Below are 22,534 nucleotides of genomic sequence, written 5' to 3'. Positions count from 1 at the left end.
GGGGGAAGGGGGGCGGGGCGGGGGCGGAGGGGAGCCAACCGATACCTGTCCACGCAGCTCAGACACGATTCACAGAGTGACGGGGAGGACCGCAGCTGTTCACCTAGTGTGTCCACAGCCCAGCATGTAGTAGGCACTCAACAAACGCTCCTGGCCTCCTGCTTGGCAACTGAAAGAGGAGGGACAGAGGGGAGAAGCCTCAAGGTTTGCCCTGCGTGGGGCCGGGCAGCGGATGGGCACTGGCTGGAGAAAGGGCACAGGTCAGGAAGGAGGCGGCAGTCCCGCCTTATGGGGACAGTGGGCGGGCATCCAGAAGGGACAACCAGCAGTTGTTCGACTACAGTCAGGTCTGCAGCTTGGGGACTGCGTGGCGGGGTGTTTGTCCAGGAGTCTCAGGAACGGAGCCAGCTCAGATGCGGGATAGGGGGGGTGTGCCGAGGAGAGGCGTCGGGAAACCCGAGGGTCTCCGAGCTGGGAAAGGCAGAGCCGCGAGGGCGCCCTTCCTTCACCGCCCCTTCCTTGACTCGGCCACCCAGACATCGTGGACATCAAGCCGGCCAACATGGAGGACCTGACGGAGGTGATCACCGCGTCCGAGTTCCACCCGCACCACTGTAACCTCTTCGTCTACAGCAGCAGCAAGGGCTCCCTGCGCCTCTGCGACATGCGTGCGGCCGCCCTGTGCGACAAGCACTCCAAACGTAAGTGCGCATGCCCGCCGGGGCCCTGGTGGCGGTAGACGTGGGCGGGCCCGTCCCGGTGCTGGAGCCCGCGGGGTGGGCGGGGCATGGGGGTGTTCCAGATGAGCTGCAGGGGGAACTCAGTGTCTCCTTAGTGCTGCTGGAGGGGGCACCTGGTCCTGCCACCCACTGCCTCCACCCCAAGCCCCTCCACAGACGAGGGCCAGGGAGTGAGCTGGGCACTGCAAGCCAAGAAGGGACCACATTCAGCTGTCACCTTCTCCAGGAAGCCTTCCCTGATCTCCACATTGGGCCAAGCCCCTCCTTTGCACCCCCAGAGCCCCCAAAGCTTTCCTCTCACAGACTAGCCACACCCTGTGGGATTTTCTGTGGCTGCTCCGTCTCCCCCAGCAGCCTATGAGCTCCTTGGGCTCACCTCATGCTGGAACCCACCACAGGGCCAGCCACGGGGTTGCCACAGAGGTGCCAAGGAGATTCAGGGCTGACCAGTGTCCAAGGGAACCTCATAAGACAACCACCACCGCCGCAGAAGAGCTCACACTGGACACTCTGACTCAGGCACCCACCTCACTCTCTACCTGCATCATCTCATCTCATCATCACACGAGCTCCCAGCGGGTCCCGCACAGGAGGCAAAACTGAGCCTTCAGGGAAGGGCCCAGGTCACCCACACTGAAAAGTGGCAGGGTGGGACTTGAACCCGGGACTCTGGGACACCCCAACAGGTGGTCCTCACCCCCGGGCTGAGCTGCTTGGCGCTGGGCTGTGCGGCAGCTGCCCACAGATGCAGTGCTCCCCAGAGGCACCTGAAGGCAGAGGGTCAGGCCACAGGGTCATCCCTGGATGACTTTGCAGGAGTAGCAGGGGGGCAGGGGGCAGAAGTGGCCCCAGCCGGGAGGACGGGGGCTTCAGTTCATCTCTGTATCCACCCCAGTGCCTACAGCAGTGTCTGGAAATACACACTTGTTGAATGAATGAACGAATGAACAAGTGAACAAATGAATGAGTGGTGGCCAGTTGGCCCCTGGAGGGCTTTATCAAAGACTGGGGGAAGGAGGCAGAGGGCTGTTGGGAGGGACAGCGTCACTGTCTTCCCCCCAGGAGCCTGGTTTCCCTGGGCAGCCAGAGAGGACAGTGCTACCCCAGCCCCCAGGCACTCAGGCTCAGGACTGTCTGCAGCCACCAGCCCCTCCTCCCTCCTTGGCCAAGTTCTATCCCCTAGTCTTACCCCAGCCCCCTTCTCCGGGTTTGTCCACACACTCGTCCGGCTTTCCTCCTGTCCACAGCCAGGCAGGATGTCCGCCGTCTGGGTCTGCACTTGTTGGAGCTGCAGTCCCCCGTCCACGAGCCCCAGGGCTCCTCCAGTGGAGGCCTGGGAACACCCCCTCTCTGTGCACCGAGCCTTCACCTGAGGGCTGAGGCGTCAGCACTCAGGGTGGCGAGGGCAGATCTCCCTCTCTGGGTGGAGCGAGGGCCAGCAGGGCACACACAACCATCCAGGCAGGCTGTCTGTACCTGCCATGCTCCAGGCACTATTCTTGACACAGGAGTGCAGCAGGAACCAATGGGCAGACAATAAACTCCTAACTAGGTGATGTGATGTCCAGAGCGGTGAGTGGTGTAAACAGCCGCCAAAAAAGCAGAGTGTAGGGAGGGTCATGTCAGTGCCACTGACTGAGGAGGCTACAGTGGAACAGTGTCTCTGAGATGCTGAAAGAAGAGTGCCATGCAGATCTCTGGGGGAAGAATCTTCTAGAAGGGGGACACTGCAGGGGGCAAGGCTCCAAGATGGGAAGGCACCAGTGCGGCCAGATGATGATGTCTGTATAATGGAATATTGTTCAGACGTTTAAAATACTGACTTAGGAGGTTTCTAATGACATGAGGGAATGATGTTTAAAGATTCCGTGCGGGAGAAAAGCAAGGCAATGGTTACTTCACTGAAAGAATGGCAACAGAAAAGCGTGGAAAGAAATACTTCCAGAAATCGTCCCTGAGTGTGTGTGCAGGAAGGATAGAATTTAGGGAGAATAGAGATGGTTCTGTGTCCGCCCACGCTGCTTGAATGACGTTCTTCGTGGGCTGGATGCGAGAGTCACAGCCCCTCTCGGCTTCTGTAACTGTGTTAGCTGGCTTCTCAACAAGCAGCCACCCACCAGGGCGGCCACCACTCATACATTTCCCCAGCCCAGGCGCACAAGCATAGATTCCAGGCACGTCCTCGTCATACGCCTGGTGGTGTGGAGCTGCATGTGAATCAGCCCACAAAGTCAAGTGCAAGAGCTGTAAGTTTATTTTGATGACTCAACTCCATTGAATTTCTCGGCCCCTCTCCTGGGGCTGTGGTGAGTTATTAATTAACTATAGGGCCACGGAGGAGTCTGCCTCTTGAGAAGTTCCAGAAGGCTTTGGCAAGGCCAAGGTATGAAGGGAGGGACATCGCACCTTCTGACTACCAGGGGCTTTTTCAGTGGCTGGTGACACTGAGGGCAGGAAATTTTTGCATAAATGCAAAAATTATGCTTTTGGCATAAATGTTCATAGATGAAGTTGGCCTTTAATTTTCTGTGCCTACACTCTCTGCACAGTTTTATTAAGAAGATTGTTCTCTTGTAAAATGAGCTGGCTGATTTCTCTTTTTTCCCTAGAATATTTAGTATAATACATCAGCTCCTTGAAGTCTTAGTAAAACTCAAGTGTAAACCTTTTTTGATTATTGGTTTGTATAGGTTTTCTATGAGAGTTAATTTGCATCAAAAATGTATTTTAAATTTTTCTAGAATTTTCTTTTCATTCTCAAACTCAATACTCTGCACTTTCTCATTAATGCCAGTGACAGGATTGTTCATCAGTCTTTGTACAATACATTGCAGCTTCTGTTTTCCTTCCCTCATTTAATTTGCCGTAAGTTGCGAGTAGAGGAGATATCTGCCCTGCTGTCTGCTTTCTCCAGATCGCGTTTGTTCTTAGCCCTCATCTGGCAAGCAGACGATTGCCAATTAGGTAGTTATTTTTAATCAGAACAAATGGTTGTTATTGGAGCCAGGTCTTTTTATAAAGAGACTTGGAGGTTAGGACCCATTCTTTGCATCTCACTTCTCTATATTTACTTAGTTACTACTCAGAGCTCAGGGGATGGCTGATAGAGACACCCCCAGAGATGAATGGTCACAGCATCATTTTCTCAACAGATAAGACCGTGATTTTCTGTTCTCTGAAGGAAGGGCGTCCCGAATCACAAGTGGATCACGTGTTGACTTCTGCTGTTGGGCAGATGAGGAAACCGAGGTCAGAGAAATGCAGTGGCTTCCCCATGCTCCTCCCCGTCAAGGGCAGAGCCAGGAAGCACGGGCTGCTGCTACCCAGCCCACAGCTTGCTGTCTTTCTCCAAAGCAGTAGAAATCCGGGTCTTTTGTCTGCTGGTCATTATGACAGGGTAACCATGGAAACGACTGTGCCTGAATCCTCAAAATAGACAGTTATTTCTGCTTTTCACAGGACAGAGTCTGCCAAAAGGAAGGGCTGTGCCGAAGCACGAAGATTCCCTAGAATAGGTGGTAATGACAATCGCTCCGCCTGGTGGAACCCCTACTCTGTGACAGCCCGATGCTGGTTGAAGCAGGAACCGCAGTTAACATTGGTCAAGGGCTTGCTACACACCAGGTGCTGCTCGAAGTTTACATCTCATTAAGTCCTGAGAGCTACCCTATGATGGAGGTGCTCGATTATTCATTTTATAGATGAGAAAACCGAGTGTATTAGTTTCCTCTGGCTGCTGTAACAAACAGTGGCTGAAAACAACACAGATATATTCTTTTACAGTTCTAGAGGGCAGAGGTCTAAAATTCACGTGTTGCCAGGCCTGCATTCCTTCTGGAGGCTTCGGGGGAGAATGTTTCCTTGTCTTTTCCAGCTTCTAGAGGTCACCCACGATCCTTTTCCATCTTCGAAATGCATCACTCCAACCCCTGCTTCCATCATGCCATCTCTTCTTCTGCCTTTGACCTTCCTCCTTCTCTCTTATGATTACAGAGGGCCCACCTGGAGAATCCAGGATAATCTCTGCAGCTCGAGACCCTTAACATCTGCAAAGTCTTGTCACGTGAGGTAGCATGTGCACAGGTTCCAGGGATGAGGATGCGGCTGTCTTTGGGGGCCATTATCGTTTATCACACAGAGGCACAGAGAGGTTAAGACATTTCCCTAAGGTCACAGAGCTAAGTGGAACCAGGATAGAGGCTCCAGTAGTCTCATGCCTGTCAGCCTGTGTTCTTTCTCACTTAATCTTCACAGAAGCCTTGAGAATAAAGAACTCTTATGGAAACTGTGGATGAGCCAGGTTCATTTAAAGGGTCTGGGTGGGGTAGACTCCCAGGACTCATCTCTGGTAATGGATCTGGGATAGAAAGACCAGACCTAGCCCCACTCTGTTGGAGAGGCTCCAGATATCTGGGGGCAGAGCCAGGGTAAAGCCCCCAACAGAGGGCACAGCCAGGGCCCTGTAGCTGGATCCTGAGGCCCGTGTGGCAGGAGCGGAGTCGGGGGAGGTGGGGGTGAGGTTAGACACGCACGGAGAGAGGAGGCTCCACATGTGGAGAGCAGAGGGTCCACATGCAGAGGACTTTACAGACCATGGCGGGGGCTCTGGGTTTACTCTGAAAGGACAGGAGCCACAGGGGGCTTTGCCTGGCTGTGTTTTTTTTTGTTTTTGTTTTGTTTTGCGGTACACGGGCCTCTTACTGATGTGGCCTCTTCCGTTGCGGGCACAGGCTCCGGACGCGCAGGCTCAGCGGCCATGGCTCACGGGCCCAGCCGCTCCGCGGCACGTGGGATCTTCCCAGACCGGGGCACGAACCCGTGTCCCCTGCATCGGCAGGCGGACTCTTAACCACTGCGCCACCAGGGAAGCCCCCTGGCTGTGTTTTAATAGGAGCCCCCTGGCTGCTGAGAGGAGGGTGGAAGTGGGGACCAGCTGGGAGATTAGTCCAGTAACCCAGATGAAGGATGCTGACGCCCCGAGCGGGCTGGGTGCGGTGAGTGGAGGGGGGGAATCCAGGATAATCTCTGCAGCTCGAGACCCTTAACATCTGCAAAGTCTTGTCACGTGAGGTAGCATGTGCACAGGTTCCAGGGATGAGGATGCGGCTGTCTTTGGGGGCCATTATCGTTTATCACACAGAGGCACAGAGAGGTTAAGACATTTCCCTAAGGTCACAGAGCTAAGTGGAACCAGGATAGAGGCTCCAGTAGTCTCATGCCTGTCAGCCTGTGTTCTTTCTCACTTAATCTTCACAGAAGCCTTGAGAATAAAGAACTCTTATGGAAACTGTGGATGAGCCAGGTTCATTTAAAGGGTCTGGGTGGGGTAGACTCCCAGGACTCATCTCTGGTAATGGATCTGGGATAGAAAGACCAGACCTAGCCCCACTCTGTTGGAGAGGCTCCAGATATCTGGGGGCAGAGCCAGGGTAAAGCCCCCAACAGAGGGCACAGCCAGGGCCCTGTAGCTGGATCCTGAGGCCCGTGTGGCAGGAGCGGAGTCGGGGGAGGTGGGGGTGAGGTTAGACACGCACGGAGAGAGGAGGCTCCACATGTGGAGAGCAGAGGGTCCACATGCAGAGGACTTTACAGACCATGGCGGGGGCTCTGGGTTTACTCTGAAAGGACAGGAGCCACAGGGGGCTTTGCCTGGCTGTGTTTTTTTTTGTTTTTGTTTTGTTTTGCGGTACACGGGCCTCTTACTGATGTGGCCTCTTCCGTTGCGGGCACAGGCTCCGGACGCGCAGGCTCAGCGGCCATGGCTCACGGGCCCAGCCGCTCCGCGGCACGTGGGATCTTCCCAGACCGGGGCACGAACCCGTGTCCCCTGCATCGGCAGGCGGACTCTTAACCACTGCGCCACCAGGGAAGCCCCCTGGCTGTGTTTTAATAGGAGCCCCCTGGCTGCTGAGAGGAGGGTGGAAGTGGGGACCAGCTGGGAGATTAGTCCAGTAACCCAGATGAAGGATGCTGACGCCCCGAGCGGGCTGGGTGCGGTGAGTGGAGGGGGGTCGGGTCGTGCATCCGCACAGAAGGTCGGCTTTGCCCACGGACTGAATGGAGAATGGAGAGTGAGAGAGGGTGAGGGGTGGCCGCAGGCTTTGTGCAGAGAAAGGGCGCCTGCCTTTATGGAGCAAGCAGACTGGTAAGTAAATAGGAGCGTGACAGCGGGCAAGTTTCTGAAAGCTTTGCGGCTGCTCTGATGTGGTCAACTTTAAATTAAGGTGGTTGGAGGAGGCATCTCTGCACCTTGAAGAATGAAAAAGAGTGAGCCTGGGACGAGAGGCGGCAGAGGGAAGGGGGTGAGGGGCGTGCCACGAGAGGGGCTTGGCTGCAGTGGGGTGAAGGGACAGCTTCACCCCACTGGTACAAAGACATAGAGGTGGGGGGCAGATCCTGCAGAGCGGGGGGCCACAGTTGGGGTGGATGTTATTTTGTCCAGTGGGGTCCATCACACGGTGCTGAGCAGGGGACAGTTATAAGCAGAGAATGACAGTTGTTCAGTGAGAGTTCATTGTGCCCACTGCCTTAGAGTGACTGCCTGTCCCTGCCCCGCTGCCCGGCCTCAGCCTTCCCGGTGGCAGGGTGGCAGGGGCGGGAAGGTGGCCTCGCAGGAGGCATCTCCCCCAACAGTGGCATCGTGCGGGAGTGACAGGTACCCTGTGATCCACAACCCCACTGCTTCTGCCTCTGAGGCAGGGACCACCCCCCGACCTCAGCTCCTCCTGGAGCCCAAGGTGGGAAGGTGGAACTAGGCTGGATACGTGTGCTCGTCATTCAAGTGGAGGTTCTCGTATGATATCAGAGCAGAGGAGGGACCCGTTGCCAGGGCAGCCAGGAGCAAGGACTGGGCAGGACGCGTCTGCTCCTTCAGGCCCGTCTCCTCCTGTGCCCTCCACCTCCGCAGACCTGCAGCCCCACTTCCGTATGTCCATGTTTCTCTCCAGGGTTTCACTGCCCTGCACCATTGTCCCTGAGCGTGTGGCTCAAGCCAGGACAGTTCTTCCATCAGCCCTGAACCTCCCTTCATCCCAGCCCCATCTGATCAATTCTGCCTGCTCAGTTTACCCCCCAACTCCCCCACCCATGCCCAGAGAAGACCACCCACATGCTGACAATGAGGAGTGGCACATAGCTGGTGCCACTGAGAGGGACACAGAGCAAAAGCCACGGGCCCCAGAGGCCACTTCTAGCAGATACAGGTTTCACTGCTGTGCCTAGATATGTAAGTGGCATCATACCAAGTGGGGAAAGAAATATGTCAGGAAAGGCACAGAGAAGAGGCCACATGGGCAGGCAGCACCAGAAGGTTCTGTCCACTCTGTGAGCAAGGCTGGGCTTTGAGCCTGGCTCCAGGCTGGGCAGGGATGCCGGGATGACCGACGACAAAGGCAGAACCCCCTGCCCCAAGAGCTCACAGCCCCATGAGGTGACCAGGCATCCTCACTGATGCCATACAAGAGGGCATCCCGGGGCTGTGAGGGCAGCAAGGGTGAGCATTTGATTTCTTTGGAGAACATCCGGACAAGCTGCCCAGAAAACAGGATGTTTGAGTTGGGGTTCTGAAGGATGTACAGGAGTTGGTGAGAAAGACAGAGGCTAAAAATGGGAAAGGAAATTTCAGGGAGAGAAAACAATGTGAAAAACAACTATAAAAACAGTTATGCAGTTTTATTGAACAGCTACTCAAGTCCCCCACTGGGCCAGGTGCTTCTAGGTGTTACCTCTGGAGGTCTAACCATGCTTGTCCTCCAGGTGAGGAGACTTGGGCTCAGAGAGGTTAAGGGGCTTGCCTGAGGTCACCCAGAGCTTGGCTCTGCCCTGCTGCCTGGTATATGGCAGGGCAAGGGTTAGGACAAGGCGAGCGAGATGCCTAAGTCACAACATTGAAGGAGGCATTCATTTAAGGTGACCCCAGAGTGACTTGTTCAGTGTGGTGCCCTCGGGGTCTTGCCTGCCTCACCCTGTTCGAGGCCCTGGGAATTTGGGTATGTGGAGCTAGAGCAGCAGGCCGGTTGGGGCCCAGTTAGGAAGGAGCTTGGCAGCTACATGTGGGATCTTGAACCTTGATCTTGTGGGCACTGGGAACCGTGGAGGGCTTTAAGCAGAACAGGGACACATCAGGGCTGTGCGCAAGGCTGGAGAGGAAGGCTGGCCCGCACCTCGGCTTCACTTCTGTTTCCTTGGACCACAGGCGATTCAGAACCTCCCCAGGGTCCCTTCACTTCACTTAGGCGAGGGTGGCGGGAAGGGGTCTCCTCACCCTTCCCCCATGTGTGACAACGGTGACACCCAGAGAGGAGGATGCCATTGTCAGGGAACCAGCTAGGGCCACAAGAGCCTTAATTATGCAAAGTTATTTTTTTTTAAAAAAAAAGATCGGACAGAGATTTCTGCTGTCTCGGAGCCCTCCAACTACAAAATAATTAAGGCAGGCGAGAGAGGTGGGTTGGAGCCCACCACAAGTGACAGGGGCTCTGGGATGCAATTCTTTGAACTCTCAGCAGCAGTAATTACTGTGAAATGTCCTTAGTGATTCAGTCAATTAGAAGGGAGACACTCTTATCTCTTATTAATGGCCTGGGGACGTGCAGGTTGTGTCTGGGGGGAGGTGGGAGGGGGAGGGATTGATACAGAAGATTCTTCAGTCTTTTGACAAAAAATAGTTGTATCAAAAATTTCATAGAAATATTTGACAAGAAAACTAAGAACTTCTAGGTATAACTTTTTTCAGGCTTGTTAATATCCTTCCCACTAATCTTTTTCAGTTCTGGTGCTTTTGTGCTTAAAAAAACCATCAGAAGTGCCCAAGTACAGCCAGAACTGAGGTTGCAGTGGGCCGTTTGGTGCTTCTGTTTTCAACTATGGATTAGGTCATCCTCTCAGCCCTTGACCTTTGTGGTTTCCTGCTCCTTAAAGCTAGCAGAAGACACAGCCCCTGGCTCTGTGACATCCGGTGCGGATGCTTCTCTGTGATTTTGGTCCCCATCTGCCTACCGAAACCCCACAAAGCATGCCAGGAGCTCTGCAGGGTGCAGGGCGGAGTGAGCTGGACCAGCCCTAGTGGTTTGGGTGGAGGCTGGAGGAATCCACCGAGGCAGGCGAGGGGTACAAAGTCGGGGTGCAAGAGACGGACCCCGCTTTATGCTTTTATATCTTACCTTCTGTCTGACGCCTAGCAGCAGGGATGCTAATTCAGTTGAGAGAGTCCCTGCCACGTATGAGGGGAGGTGCTGGGGGCTACCCAGATCCCTGAAGAGTTTGAGGTGCATCTTCTTTCAAACCTTCTGCCCCATTTCTCCTAAGTATTAGGTCTATACCCCTGTTCATTTAAAGACAATACAGAATCTCAGTGCTTTAGTTTAAGTAAGAAATCAAATATTGAATTTGCCTTTATTCCAGGCATGAGAGAAGAGGGAAATGTCATTGATTTAAATTTCTTGGCTTAACAAAGAAAAATTACGAATGTTTATACCTGCAAAAAAAAAGGTGACAGTGTACCAGGGCACAGAACACGATTATGTGAGATGACCAATCAGAATGCAGAGGTTTTAGAGGCTAAAGGTGACCCACAAGGACGTCACCTCCTCACTGCAGGGAGGGGAATCCTGGAGAAAACCAAATCTTGCCATGCCCTTCCTCTCTCCGAGCCCTTCTGTGGCTCCCTATTGCCTACAGGATGACGCCCTTCCCATGGCTTTCAGCCCCTCGCTCTCGCCTTTCTCAGCCTACGTGGCCTTCAATTCATCCCTGTCTCAGGGCCTTTGCACATGCTATGACTTCTGCCTGGAGTCCCACTCCCTGGTATCTCACTTCATTCACGTCTCTGCTCAGATGTGCTCTCCCATAGAGGCCCTGTCTATCCAAATCACCAGCCCCCATTTCTCTCTGTCTCCTCACTTACTTTATCTTTTTCTTCCACCACGGCCCAACGGTATCACATGTCACTGATTTTTACTATCTGTCGCTGGGAGGAGAATGTGGGCTCCAGGAGAATGGGGGTGTTGCTCACTGCAGCATTCCAGGGTCTCAAACAGTGCCTGGCTATGGTGGGCGCTCAGTATGGACTGGTTAACTGAGAGGATGAGTGAATGCATGTAGGCATGACCACATGAGAGCATCCGATCGGCATGAAATGTTTCCAGCCACCCTGGAGAGGGGAGCTGGGCAGGAGTTGTCTCTCTGGGAAAGGCAGGAGCAGTTGTCTACCTTGGACAAGAAGAACGGGTTCCTAGATGGGGGGTAAGGGGCTGGGACAGACCTGGGAAGTGGGATATGGGACTTTCCCACATAGGAGGGGCCAGCAGGAAGGGCACTCCTGTGAGCCTCTGGGGGCACGTGATCAGCTCTCTGCTTCCCTGTTTTAAGCCTGGAGCCTCGAGACCAGTAGGCAGCCACTCAGCTGGTGCCCGTGGGGACAGCTGGACAGGTTGTCAAATGTTTAAAAGTCCTTCCAAACTGGCTGTAGAGGCTGCCAACCCACCACCCCATCCTCTTCCCTGACCCCCAGGCCCGTCCATGGCCCAGGTCCTAAGTGGTCAGCAGGGACCCTAATTTCCATCCTGCTGCAGCACCAGAGCCACTGTAGGATCTGATTGTCCAGTGAGGTGGGCAAACTACTGGGACAGCCAGCAACAGACATGGAACTTGGAAGAGCTTGTCCTGCTGCATGGGAACCTCCTTGTGTCAGGAAGGCCTGGCTATGGGGGACAGCAGGGAAGGGATGCTGCTTGGGGAACCGCTCACTGCCCACTCTGGGATCTCTGGTAAAGGCAGCAAGCTGTTGCCTCCAGGGGTCAGGTAAGCGGCTTCCTGTGTGGAGCAGCTGGTCTAAAGTAATAGGAGGTGGGTGGCAGGCAGCAAACGGGACTCAGGCTGCATCCGTGGTGGCGAGGTTTGATTTTGCTACAACCCGCATGGCAGACAAACAGAACATACCTATGAGTGGGGCTTGGCTGTGTGTGCCCAGTGCACCATGAACAGAGGCCCCAGAGCCAGTTAGAACCACAGGCGGTGCCCAGCCTAGTCCAGGACGTGGTCCAGCACCTTCGAGGATGCCCGGACACCTCACAGTCCTGGCATTTGGCATCACCAGCAGGAGGCAGCAGAGAGCAGCACATTGAGTACAGCTCTGGGTTCAAATCCCTCCTCCACCACTTTTTCCAGCTCTGAGGCCATCCATGCCTCAGTTTTCTTGGCTATAAAATGGGAATATTAGTGGTACCGACCTGATATTTTTATTGTGGGGTTAGATAAGGTAACACACGGGAAAGGCTCAGCACAGAATCTGGCTTAGAGTAAATGCTCAATAAACACTGTTCCAAGAGCTGGTTCTTCCCTCTTTGGAGGATCCATCTGGGCCTGGGCCTGACCTGTACTTAGTTATAAGTTTGATGAATGAATAAACGACCTACCGCATGAGCCCAGATTGGAAATGGAGTCGTCTGTTGTTTGGACCCCACGGGTGGGAGCGGCCCGGTGACAGTGGTTGTTTTTGTCTCCACAGTATTTGAAGAGCCCGAGGACCCCAGTAACCGCTCGTTCTTCTCGGAAATTATTTCCTCCGTGTCGGACGTGAAGTTCAGCCACAGCGGCCGGTACATGCTCACCCGCGATTACCTCACAGTCAAGGTCTGGGACCTGAACATGGAGGCGCGGCCCATAGAGACCTACCAGGTGGGCACTGATGCCTGGAAAACCTCACAGCCCCTCTGCGGGTGGGAGACCCGCAGCTGCCCTTCCCTGTGCTGAGAATTCACACCGAGGGGCTTTCCCAGCTATAGGGTGGCTTTCATAAGCCCATTTTGCAGGTGAAGACACTGAGGCTTGAGAAATCAGACAGCTCGTCCCACATAGCTCAGCCAAGGACAGGAGAACTTGCTCAGCCCCGCCTCACGGGCAGCTGTGTGTCATCTGCTTGCTGGCTCCTGCCCTGAGGCAGGGCTGTGACTAGGTCTGCAGTCCAAGGTCCAGGGGACAAAGATGAGCATCAGGCCGGGCTCAGTTTGAGGGTGCAGACGATGGCTTCCCTCCCCTGGAGCCGGCGTCTGCAGTCCTACCATTAACGCAGGCTAAGCATTGCCCTCTCCCAGGGAGCATCCTTAGCTAGTGATACAGTGGTGAAATGGGAGCATGGTACATTTCTAAATCCTCAGTGCAGGCTTTTTGAGCCAGGCGTACAGGACGAAGCGTGGGACACCTTCCTGGAAAGTCATTTATTATTTTTCTATTATGATTCATCCATATATATTAGGGAATAGAAAACAAAATTCATGTGATGTTAAAATTTGGCAGAAATATGGGACTGTTTTAAAGCTGCGCCAGTTATGTCTTTAGCTGGGGCAGTCTGGGAGGCTTCTTGAAGGAGGTGACATTTGTGCTGGACCTTGTAGGATGAGTAGGATTTGGTTGTGCAGATTTGAGTGAGAAAACAGTACCCCTCCCCGCAGAAGACCCAGCCAAACCCTCATAGTGTCACCAAATATTGGGTGCACACAGAGTGCCACATATATTTTTCACCTCTATTCCTTACTGGCCCTGTGAATGGGGTGATATCAGCCCCACTTGACAGGAAGGGAACCTGGGATGCTGAGAGGTTAGGATATGGGGAGCTGCCTTACAGTTGGGCAGTGACAGATTCGGGGGCCCAAATGGGAGCTGCACAGCGCCCTTCCCTGTCTTCCTTCCCTGCCAAGGCCTGGGGGAGGGCAGTGTCCTGGGAGGCGGAGGACCCCCACTGGGAAGGGGCACAGAGCTCAGAGGGGAAGACGGGGTACTCAGAGTCTGACCTGGGACACGTGTGCTTCTGGCAGCTCCACACCCACAGGGACGTCTGGGGCGGCTCTGGTGCCCTTGCCCCGCCCCCCAGCTTCCTCCGGACAGATGGATTCATGAAAGGGCCCCTTTGTTAGCCACTTGTGTTTACTGCAGGCCTCCAGCTCCCACTGCACTTCCCAGGAAGGGGTCAGCCCCTTCTCTACCCTTGGGAATGGGAGGGGTCAGAGATTGGGGCGGGAATGACTTAACCCCTGCTCAGGCCTCTGGGACTGACTGTTCTGGCACCTTCCCAGGGCATGCCCTTCCCAGAGCCTGCCCAGGGACATGACTGTGTCCAACCCTCTGAGGCCCCTCAGCCTTTCGTGTCCCTGGTGTCAGCAAAAGCCCCCAGGCCCTGAAGCTAGGTGCACTGTTTAATGTGAGCATTTTGTGGGGAGAGGGTCCAGAGCCTTCAGATTCCCAAAGCATGTGAGGACCCAATAAAGCAGGAGAATCACTGCTCTGGAGGACCAGGTCCAAAGCTGGGTGCTTGGCTTCTGGCCCAGCTGACCTATTGATTCTAAAATAGTAATCTTTACATAAAACCAACATAACTAACATTTTTTTAGCTGTTAGGTGCTAGAAATTGTGTAAAACAGAATTGTGTTTGGCTGACTTGCAGTACTGAATAGATTGGGGCTTTTCTCCCTTCACAGGAAGCCTGGAGTATCCTAGAATACTTAGTGGCTTTGTGACCTGCCCAGTGTCCCAGTAGCCACTTCTGTGATTTAGTTCACTATCGTTTGAGTGTTGGTTTTCTACCTTCATGTTTGATACCTCATGGTGGCAAAACGGCTGCCACAACTCCAGGAACTATGTTGACCATCCATTCAGGAAAGGAGGAAGTGTGAAAGGCTGTGCTGGTTGGATCTGTGGTATGTTGTTATGAACACAAAAACTTTCCCAGAACACTCCTGAGAAGACCTCTTACAACTCATTGGCTAGAACAGGCCCATGACCAGGCTGGAAAAATTAGTAGGTTTACGGCCTCTGTGGTTGAAGGAGACAGGGAGAAAAGGGTAGGCATGGGTGTTGAGTGAGCCTTAGCATGTGCTTCATTGACCTAAGACCTTGGCACACTTTTCCTCTTCTAAGCCTCCCAGCTGTCCTGGGCGTTGGGGACAGTGTTCTCTCTATCCCATTTTATTTGGAGAAAATTGAGTTAAATGGCATATCTGTGGTGGTAGAGTAGCAAGCAGCCGACCTTAGATTGGTCTTTCTTACTCCATAGTCAACACCCTTCCTCACCCTGCCACCAGAGGGCAGGAGGCACTCAGTATGCAGGAGAGAACAGCACGTGTGTTTGGACGAGTGCATCAGTGAGGCTGCCTTGAGTGCAAGGAGCACACACAAACGTGCCAACCTGGAGGGGTGAACACGAGCATCTTAACAATCTGTCTGTGTCCAGAAATGACCTCAGGCACCATTTATCCCTATTCATCTTAGTCGTACACATACTGGGCTGGTGCTTTGTGCCCCACTAGACCCTGGGCTCAGAAGAAGGGAGGAGCCATGGCCTCACCCTCAAGGGTCCCAGATGACAGGAACACAGTGAACCTGAGCCTGCTGTGGCCATGGACTAGGAGACCTCTAGCCACAGACACACACCACATGAGAGGCGCTGAGGGCTTTTGAGGAAGCAGAGTGGAGAAAGGGGAACAGCTGGGGGAGGGCCCTGCTATTTCTTCAGACAGGTGGCCTACCTGGGGAGCCCAGCCCCACCGTCTCCAGTTGCCTCTAACCCCACTCATTTATTTTTAAAAAATGTATTGAGGTCCTGTGATGTGCCAGGCCCTGTGCACCCCACTGGGAAATTGTTAAGGAACAAGACAAATAAGCCCTGCCTGGAGGGGCATCCGTTTCAGCAGGGAAGATGACCAGAAACCTAGCAAATAGGTGAAATAATCACAAGCTTCCAAAAGAGTGACAAACCAGGGGCTGAGGCAGAGAAAATAGGGATGCTGAAGCCTAGGGGAAATAAGGGCATGAGCCCTCTACAGGGAGGGTGTTCCCAGAGGAGGGAAGAGCAAATGCAAAGGTCCTGAGGCAGGAACATGGTTAGTGCGCTCAAGAAATGGTGAGGAGAGACTTCCCTGGAGGTCCAGTGGTTAAGACTGCGCTTCCAATGCAGGGGGCGCTGGTTCAATCCCTGGTCAAGGAACTAAGATCCCACATGCCACACGGCATGGCCAAAAAAAAAAAAAAAAAAAAAAAAAAAAAAAAAAAAAAAAAAAAAAAAAAAAAAAAAAGGAAAGAAATGGTGAGGAGCCAGCTGGAGCAGAGTGAACATATGGGAGAGAAGAGCCTGAGGTCAGAGAGGTGACCGGGGGGACTTGTGTGCACCGGAGGGTTTTGAGCAGAGGCATGACGTGATTCAGCTTGGTTTCAAAGGGATCCCTCTGCTGCCTATAAGATAAACCAGGGCTGGGGACTGGGGTATAGGCAGACACAGGGAGAGTAGTCAGAAGTCGTTTGCAATAAGCTGGGTGGTGGTGCTTGGAGCAGGGTGGCAACGTAGGACAGATGTGGTGAGAAGGGACTGGGCTCCGGATTGCTTTGGATTCTGGACAAGCTGAGTGTGGGTAAGAGAGACAAGAAATGTGTGGAAACATGCTGTCACCTGTGGCCTTTGGTACCTTTGTACAGAAAGGATGGGGGACGGTAGAGGGACCAGAGTTCACTAGCCTTGAGGGGTCTGGACGGTCCAGTGTGGGCTTTGGGGAGAGAGGTCCTGGCTGGAGAGAAACATCTGGGTGATGTCAGCATATGGACAGAATTTAAAACAGTAGTGCAGGGAATTCCCTGGTGGTCCAGTGGTTAGGACTCAGCACTTTGACTGCCGAGGGCCCAAGTTCAATCCCTCACTGGGGAACTAAGATCCCATAAGCTGTGAGGCAGGGCCCAGAAATAAAAATAAAGCAGGAGTGCAGGTTGAGTGGGAAGAGAAGGGCGGTGGAGCAAGCTTCACGGGCAGGGCGGGCAGGGAGCCCTCTCTGGGGAGGGGCATGCCATCCGAGGCCTGAGGAAGTCCTGTGTTAAGAACCTTCCAGGCTGCGGGGTCAATATAAACACACGCTAAGTCAGGGCAGGAGACTCAGGTGCACTTGATGCTCTGAGGAGCCAGAGAGAGAAGTTCAGCCTGGGGGAATCCAGGGGGGCTGCCAGAGGAGGAGGCCTACTCTAAAGCTGGGTTTTTAAAGATGAATAAGAGGTTCCCCAACGGAAAAGGACAAAAAAAACCTTTTTCTTCCCCACCCCTCGCTGCACTTGGCCCTTGGTTTGTGGCCAATGTCACTGCCCAGCAGGAGTTGGACACCTTTTTTTTTTTTTTTTTTTTTTTTTTTTTTTTTTTTTTTCCTTGCGTTATGCGGGCCTCTCACTGTTGTGGCCTCTCCCATTTGCGGAGCACAGGCTCCGGACGCGCAGGCTCAGCGGCCATGGCTCACGGGCCCAGCCGCTCCGCGGCATGTGGGATCTTCCCGAAACGGGGCACGAACCCGCGTCTCCTGCATCGGCAGGCGGACTCTCAAGCACTGCGCCACCAGGGAAGCCCTGGACACCTTTTTCTCTCCATCCCTCCATAGTTAATCGGGGTCGCAAACACCTCCCTGGTGGTTTGCCCCATGGTCGCTGCCCTGAACCCTCATGCTGTTCTCCGGTGGGGGAATCTCATGACCCGCTTTTCAGACGGGAAACCTGAGGCTCATAGCAGCTAAGTGACTCCCCTGGGTCACAAAGGGGCAGAGCCAGGAGTTCAGGCTCCATGTTACCCATTTACCTGCCCCTTCCGCCACCCAGAGGGCAGGACCATGTCCCCAAAGAGAGCTGGCACCCAGGAGACCCCGTGGTTATAGAGCTTGTGGCATGGGCTACAGTCAGATAGACGCAGGTCATGGGGCATCAGCATCCCTCCTGTGGTGTCTGGTAACCCTGGGAGAGGATCCTGGCCTTCCACTTGTACGCTGTGTGACTTTGGGCCAGTTACTTAACCTCTGAGCTTCAATGCCTCATCTATAAAACAGGACAGGTGGCGTCTGCCGAGATCACGCTTGAGAGGCCTGTGTGAATTCTCCTTCCCCTTTTCTCCATGATGGTCACCAATGTGCTCACGGTGACTACTGTCCTCAGAGGACATGACCCTATACCAAATAGTCACTTACATTTGATCCCAGAACAGCCCATGAGGTGAGTGCTCTTATCACTTTAAGGATGAATAAACCAAGGCTCAGAGAGGGTGAGGTCACTGTCCAGGGTCACACAGCCAGGGAGGAGCAAAGCCAGGATTTGGTCCCCTCTCTGGCCACAGCTCAGGGGTCGGCCATGTGCCAGGCTATGGACCCTTCCCGATGAGCAGGGCTGAGTTGGGAGTGCCATCCAGACCCCGGAGGGCACAGGCCTGCTCAGTGAGACCCTCCTCGTGGAGGGGGGCCAGGACCGTCGGGGTGCCCCCCTCAACTCACCCCGTCCCCTTCTCTCACCAGGTCCACGATTACCTTCGGAGCAAGCTCTGTTCCCTGTATGAGAACGACTGCATTTTTGACAAGTTCGAATGCGCCTGGAATGGGAGCGACAGGTAACCTCAGACCTTGGACCCCACCCACCTAACTAGGGACCTTCCACTCTGCAGGGCCGGCTGGTGACCTGGGCGGGATGTGTCAGGGGAACTAACTGTTATCAAGCCTGAGTTATCAAGCTGTTCCAAGGAGGCCCAGTCTTTCTTGTAGCAGGTGCGAGCTCTCAGCTCTCAGATTCAAGGACAGAAAGGAAAACTTCATGTTCTGAAACTATACCTAACATCCATGTGGAGCCCTGTTCTCCTGAGTGGTAGTGGAAACACCTTTAGTCAATTCCAGGTCCCTCACCGTGCAGCCCCTTCCCCAGGTTGTCAGGATTGAGGGCAGTACAGGTGCCAGAGCCCCAAGGCGGGGAGGGCTTTAGCCACCGGTCTAGCCCCGCCTCCACCCTCCTCCAGCCATCCTGGTTGTAGCTTCAGGCCCCCTGGGCTCCGGGGAGCATGGGAGACCCACCCACGGCTCTGAGCCTGACCTAAGTTCCTGCTTCCCCATCACCTGGCTCAGCCCAGGGCGAGCGTGGACAGGGAAGGCCCAGGGCAGGGACCTAGGTGACCAGACCGTGCAGGGCTGAAAAGCACTCTGGCCAGGATATCCGCCTGTCGCCCGTCACACTTCACAAGCGGAGCGAGTTTGGCTAGGGAGAAGGCGCGGAGTGAGAGCCGGCAGCCTTCGACTCAGGTGCCATCCCGGGGCGCGACCATCCACATGGACCCCGTCAGTCCTGCGTGTCCGGCCAGGAGCAGGCTGGGCTGTCCCCGAGTTCTGAGTGTGGCCAGCACTGCCGTGGTCGTGTGAGAGCTTCTGTGCTACCACCCTGTGTGGCTGTGAGCACAGACCCACCGGGACCTCCAGGGAAGATGGGTGCGGACCCAAGAGGGGTCGAGCTGCTGTGTCCAGGGGTGGAGGATCCCCTAGAGCTTCTGCCAGCATCCTGGGGCTCACTTGGCCTGAGGAGTCTCCAAGTGGACAGTGCTCTCAGAGGGACCAGTATGGTGGGCACAGGGGGTCCGCTGAAGGACACTTAGGAAATCAGGTGGAGGCCCTGGCCTGAGACTGGGCTGATGCAGCGGGGTCAGAGGGGACCCACGGCACTCCCTCCAGGGGCCTGCCCCCAGGCTGACACACTGGGGGTTCCCCAGGGATTACTGGCAGTAGGTCTGGGGCTGGGGGTCTATTAGAATCTCAGAAGACAGCAAAAAAGGGGATTCCAATACTGCTGTGTGTGTGTCTGTCGTCTGTCTGCCTGTCTGTCTTTCTGTCTTTATGTGTTGGGCTCCCAGTGGTTGTGACCGCTGCCCGCCTTTCCTTCACATCACCACCAGGGGGCGTCCATGAACGGGGATGCTGGGCTTCCAGAGACTGGAGCCGCCTTCTCTTCCTGGCTTTTGGGTGCCCAGCCTGGAGCTGCTGTCCTGCCTCTCACTGCCATGCACTTTACATGCCAGCCACCCCAGCCCTGGTAGTCCCTGCACCTTCCTCCACAACCCGCTCTACTCCCAGCCCCTGGGAGCCTGACCACACTGCACCTGGCTCACTCCTGCTGTCACCTCACTTTACTGACTCAACTCAAGGCCACCTCCTCCAGGAAGCCCTCAGGGTCCTCTGCATCTTGATACCCCCCAGCCTCCTGAGTTTTCCTTCTGTGTCTTTGCATTTATTACATGTTTTCATCTTGCCTCTGTTTGCCTTCCCCACTGGTTGAGGTGTCCCTGGGAGTGGGACTGTAGCTCAGCCCATCCTGAGCCCCTCACTTGGGGCCTCAGGAGTGTCCAGTGAGTGGTTGTTGACCTTCTGGAAGGCATAGGGGCATGCCACCTCCTTCCACTTCAACACAAGCATCCCATGAGCCCAGCAAGCCCCAGAGAGGAGGATCCCAAGGTAAATAAAGCCTGGTCCCGGTCTTCCAGGAGCTCAGAGGCAAAGGGGAGAAGCAAGTGCTGCCTTCCAGGGCCCCAACCCTTGAAAACAAAAGCAAACCTTCTGAATCCCTCAGCTCAGCGTTTTCTGTCCTTCTCATGTTAATGGGAAGCTTCCACCATGCCAGTTGTATAGGTAGCAGGACAGAGCGGGTGGACATCTGATAACCCTCACAGCGCCCCTTACCCAACTCTAGCAAGACTTAGATGGGCAGCCTGGGGGCGAGGAAAGAGCAGCAGTTTGGGGGTCAGACACCCTCGATTTCCAGACCGTGCTCCATCACTCTCCAACTGCATGCTTGAATAAGCCACCTGACTTCTCTGAGTCTGCTCACCTGGAAAGTAGTTCTAACAAATCGTGACTTTCAAGGGCTGCTTTGAGGATAAGATGCTGTGTGTGAAACTCCTGGCAAGGCCATGGCTCCATATTGGCAGCGGATGGTCCGATGATTTGCACACACCGGTCTGTTGTTTGTCTTGTCTGAAAGAACCCTGCGGAGACACCAAGACCCACCTCAAATGCCACCTCTTCTAGGAAGCTCCCCTTGGTCTGTTCTGCCTGGGAAGAAGGTATTTCTGTCAACCAAGTATCTTCCAGTTGCAGGAATCAGATAAGCCTAAGCTTGTTCTGAGAAGTTCCAGCAAGGCTACCCCAGGGCTCATGCTGTACTTTTGGGGCCATCTCCTCTCTGTCCACTCCCATCTCTGAGCCTCCCTGCTTCTTCTTAAACACTAGCCTCACCCTCTCCTACTACAGATGGCTCCCCCTTGCTATTCGGGATGGTGACCCCAAATAGTTCCCCCTTCCATTGTCCTCCCAGCCCACAATCACCCTTCTAGGTATATGGAAAATTCTCGTGGAAGGATCTGATTGGCTTTGTTTGGGTCACATGCTCACTTTTGAGCCAATCAGCATGGACATGATTTATTGCATGCCACAGCTGGCCAGCAGGGAGCAGTAGAGCACCATGATTGTCACACTCTCCAGAACCACAGGGATGGGGCAGGAGCCTTTCCCCAGTGGAAAGAAGAGAGCCTGGGGACAAGGGCAGCCAGGACCTGTTAAAAGAACCTTCTGGAATGTTAGAGAACACCTAAGACTGGGAGCAGTGGGCCATTCTGTCCCACTGTGGTTTGCAGGGTGCTGGGACCTGGTGTTCCGAGGTGAGAGAGACGCCTCCCTGCAGATGTGGTGGGGCTCCCTCCCCTCCTTCAGAGGTGTCAGCTGGATCCCAGAAGCCAAATGGAAGGAGGATTAGCAGCTGTGTGGGTTACAAATCGCTTTAATGATCTCACTCTCCCTTCCCCTGACAGCCCAGGAGAATGATGGGTGCTGTGTGAAAGCGCCCACCGGGTTCTGCGAACTGTCCCCTAGAGAAATGGGTGGCGGGAGGGCTGCCTTCTCTCTTCTCTCGCCCCCGCCGGCAGGGAGGGAGGGGGCGAGGCCCCCCTGGTCGGGCCCCTTGGCACGCAGATTCCTTCTCTGGGAATCCGTCACCTACTCTCTCCTTCTGCTTCCCTAGTCTTGGGCTCCCAGTCAGACAGGTGGGTGGGGCTTCAGGCCACATGGATGGTTAGAATTCAGAAATACCTGTCGGCATTTAATACATAACAGGAGGTGGGATTTACTGAGCTCAGCACTGTTCTAAGTGTTTTACCTTGTTATCTAGTCCATTCTCACCAGAGGCTGGGGTGCCTCACCCCATTTTATAGATGGGAAAGCTGCACGGGGAGCCAGGAAGCATGTCAGGGGCAGAGCTGGGATCTGGACCCAGGTGGCTGACCCGACCCAAGCACTGTCCACACCGCATGTGCTTGTGGAGTGTGCCTTTGCCTTTGCCTTTTAGGCCCAAGTAAAGCAGGTGGAGAGAGAAAGGCTTCCTTCCCTGTCTTCCCCAGGTCACCCAGCATCAGGGCCTCCTGCCCGGCTCCTGACCCCAGTCTGAGCTGGTGAGCCCCACCCTTTCTGCTCCACAGCAGCTGCTCTGGGCCCGGGAAAGGGAGGCCTTGGCCCTTGGGACTCTCTGATTCACCCATCCAACGTGCTGCACCGACCCCAGGTGGGGCTGGTATGGGTTTTAAGAGCTTCTAGGTGGGTCTGTGCCCCTGCAGCCCACCCTCCTCCTTTGCAGGCTCTGGGAGGACCACCTCATAGGCTGGGGGTGAGGGACATCACAGGAGAGGGGAGATGAGGGAGGGGTGGAGGAAGGAGAGAATCCACTTTCTCTTGCTGCTGGATTAGCAGTGTCATCCCAGTGTCACCCAGTGTCCCAGGGCCAGGCAGAGCGGGCGATCAGGAAGGACCAAAAGCAGGAGTCCCCTCATCGTGAAGCTCGGCCCTCCTGCCTCCATCGGCACTGACCTCCTGTGCCTAGGCCCCTGCGCCGGCGGCCCGCCCCGCGACCCAGCCTGATGCAGAGCCTGACACCAGTGCACGCCAACTGTGGGAGGGACAGGGGGCGTCTGGCAGGGTCCCAGGCAGGCCCCC

General features: G+C 54.8%; 1 protein-coding gene across 1 annotated transcript in view; it reads left to right on the top strand.

Moving 5' to 3' along the window:
• PPP2R2C (protein phosphatase 2 regulatory subunit Bgamma) overlaps positions 1-22,534 on the top strand; it is a 142,141-nt gene that overhangs the window by 116,712 nt on the left and 2,895 nt on the right. The window contains exons 6-8 of the mRNA XM_007463822.1: positions 537-701; positions 12,247-12,416; positions 18,038-18,129. Coding sequence (XP_007463884.1) covers positions 537-701; positions 12,247-12,416; positions 18,038-18,129 — 427 coding nt within the window. The remainder of the gene's footprint in view (positions 1-536; positions 702-12,246; positions 12,417-18,037; positions 18,130-22,534) is intronic.

Source organism: Lipotes vexillifer, unplaced genomic scaffold (assembly GCF_000442215.2).
Source record: "Lipotes vexillifer unplaced genomic scaffold, Lipotes_vexillifer_v1.1 scaffold49, whole genome shotgun sequence".
Classification (NCBI taxonomy): Eukaryota; Metazoa; Chordata; class Mammalia; order Artiodactyla; family Lipotidae; genus Lipotes; species Lipotes vexillifer.
This window is presented reverse-complemented; position numbering and strand designations above follow the sequence as displayed.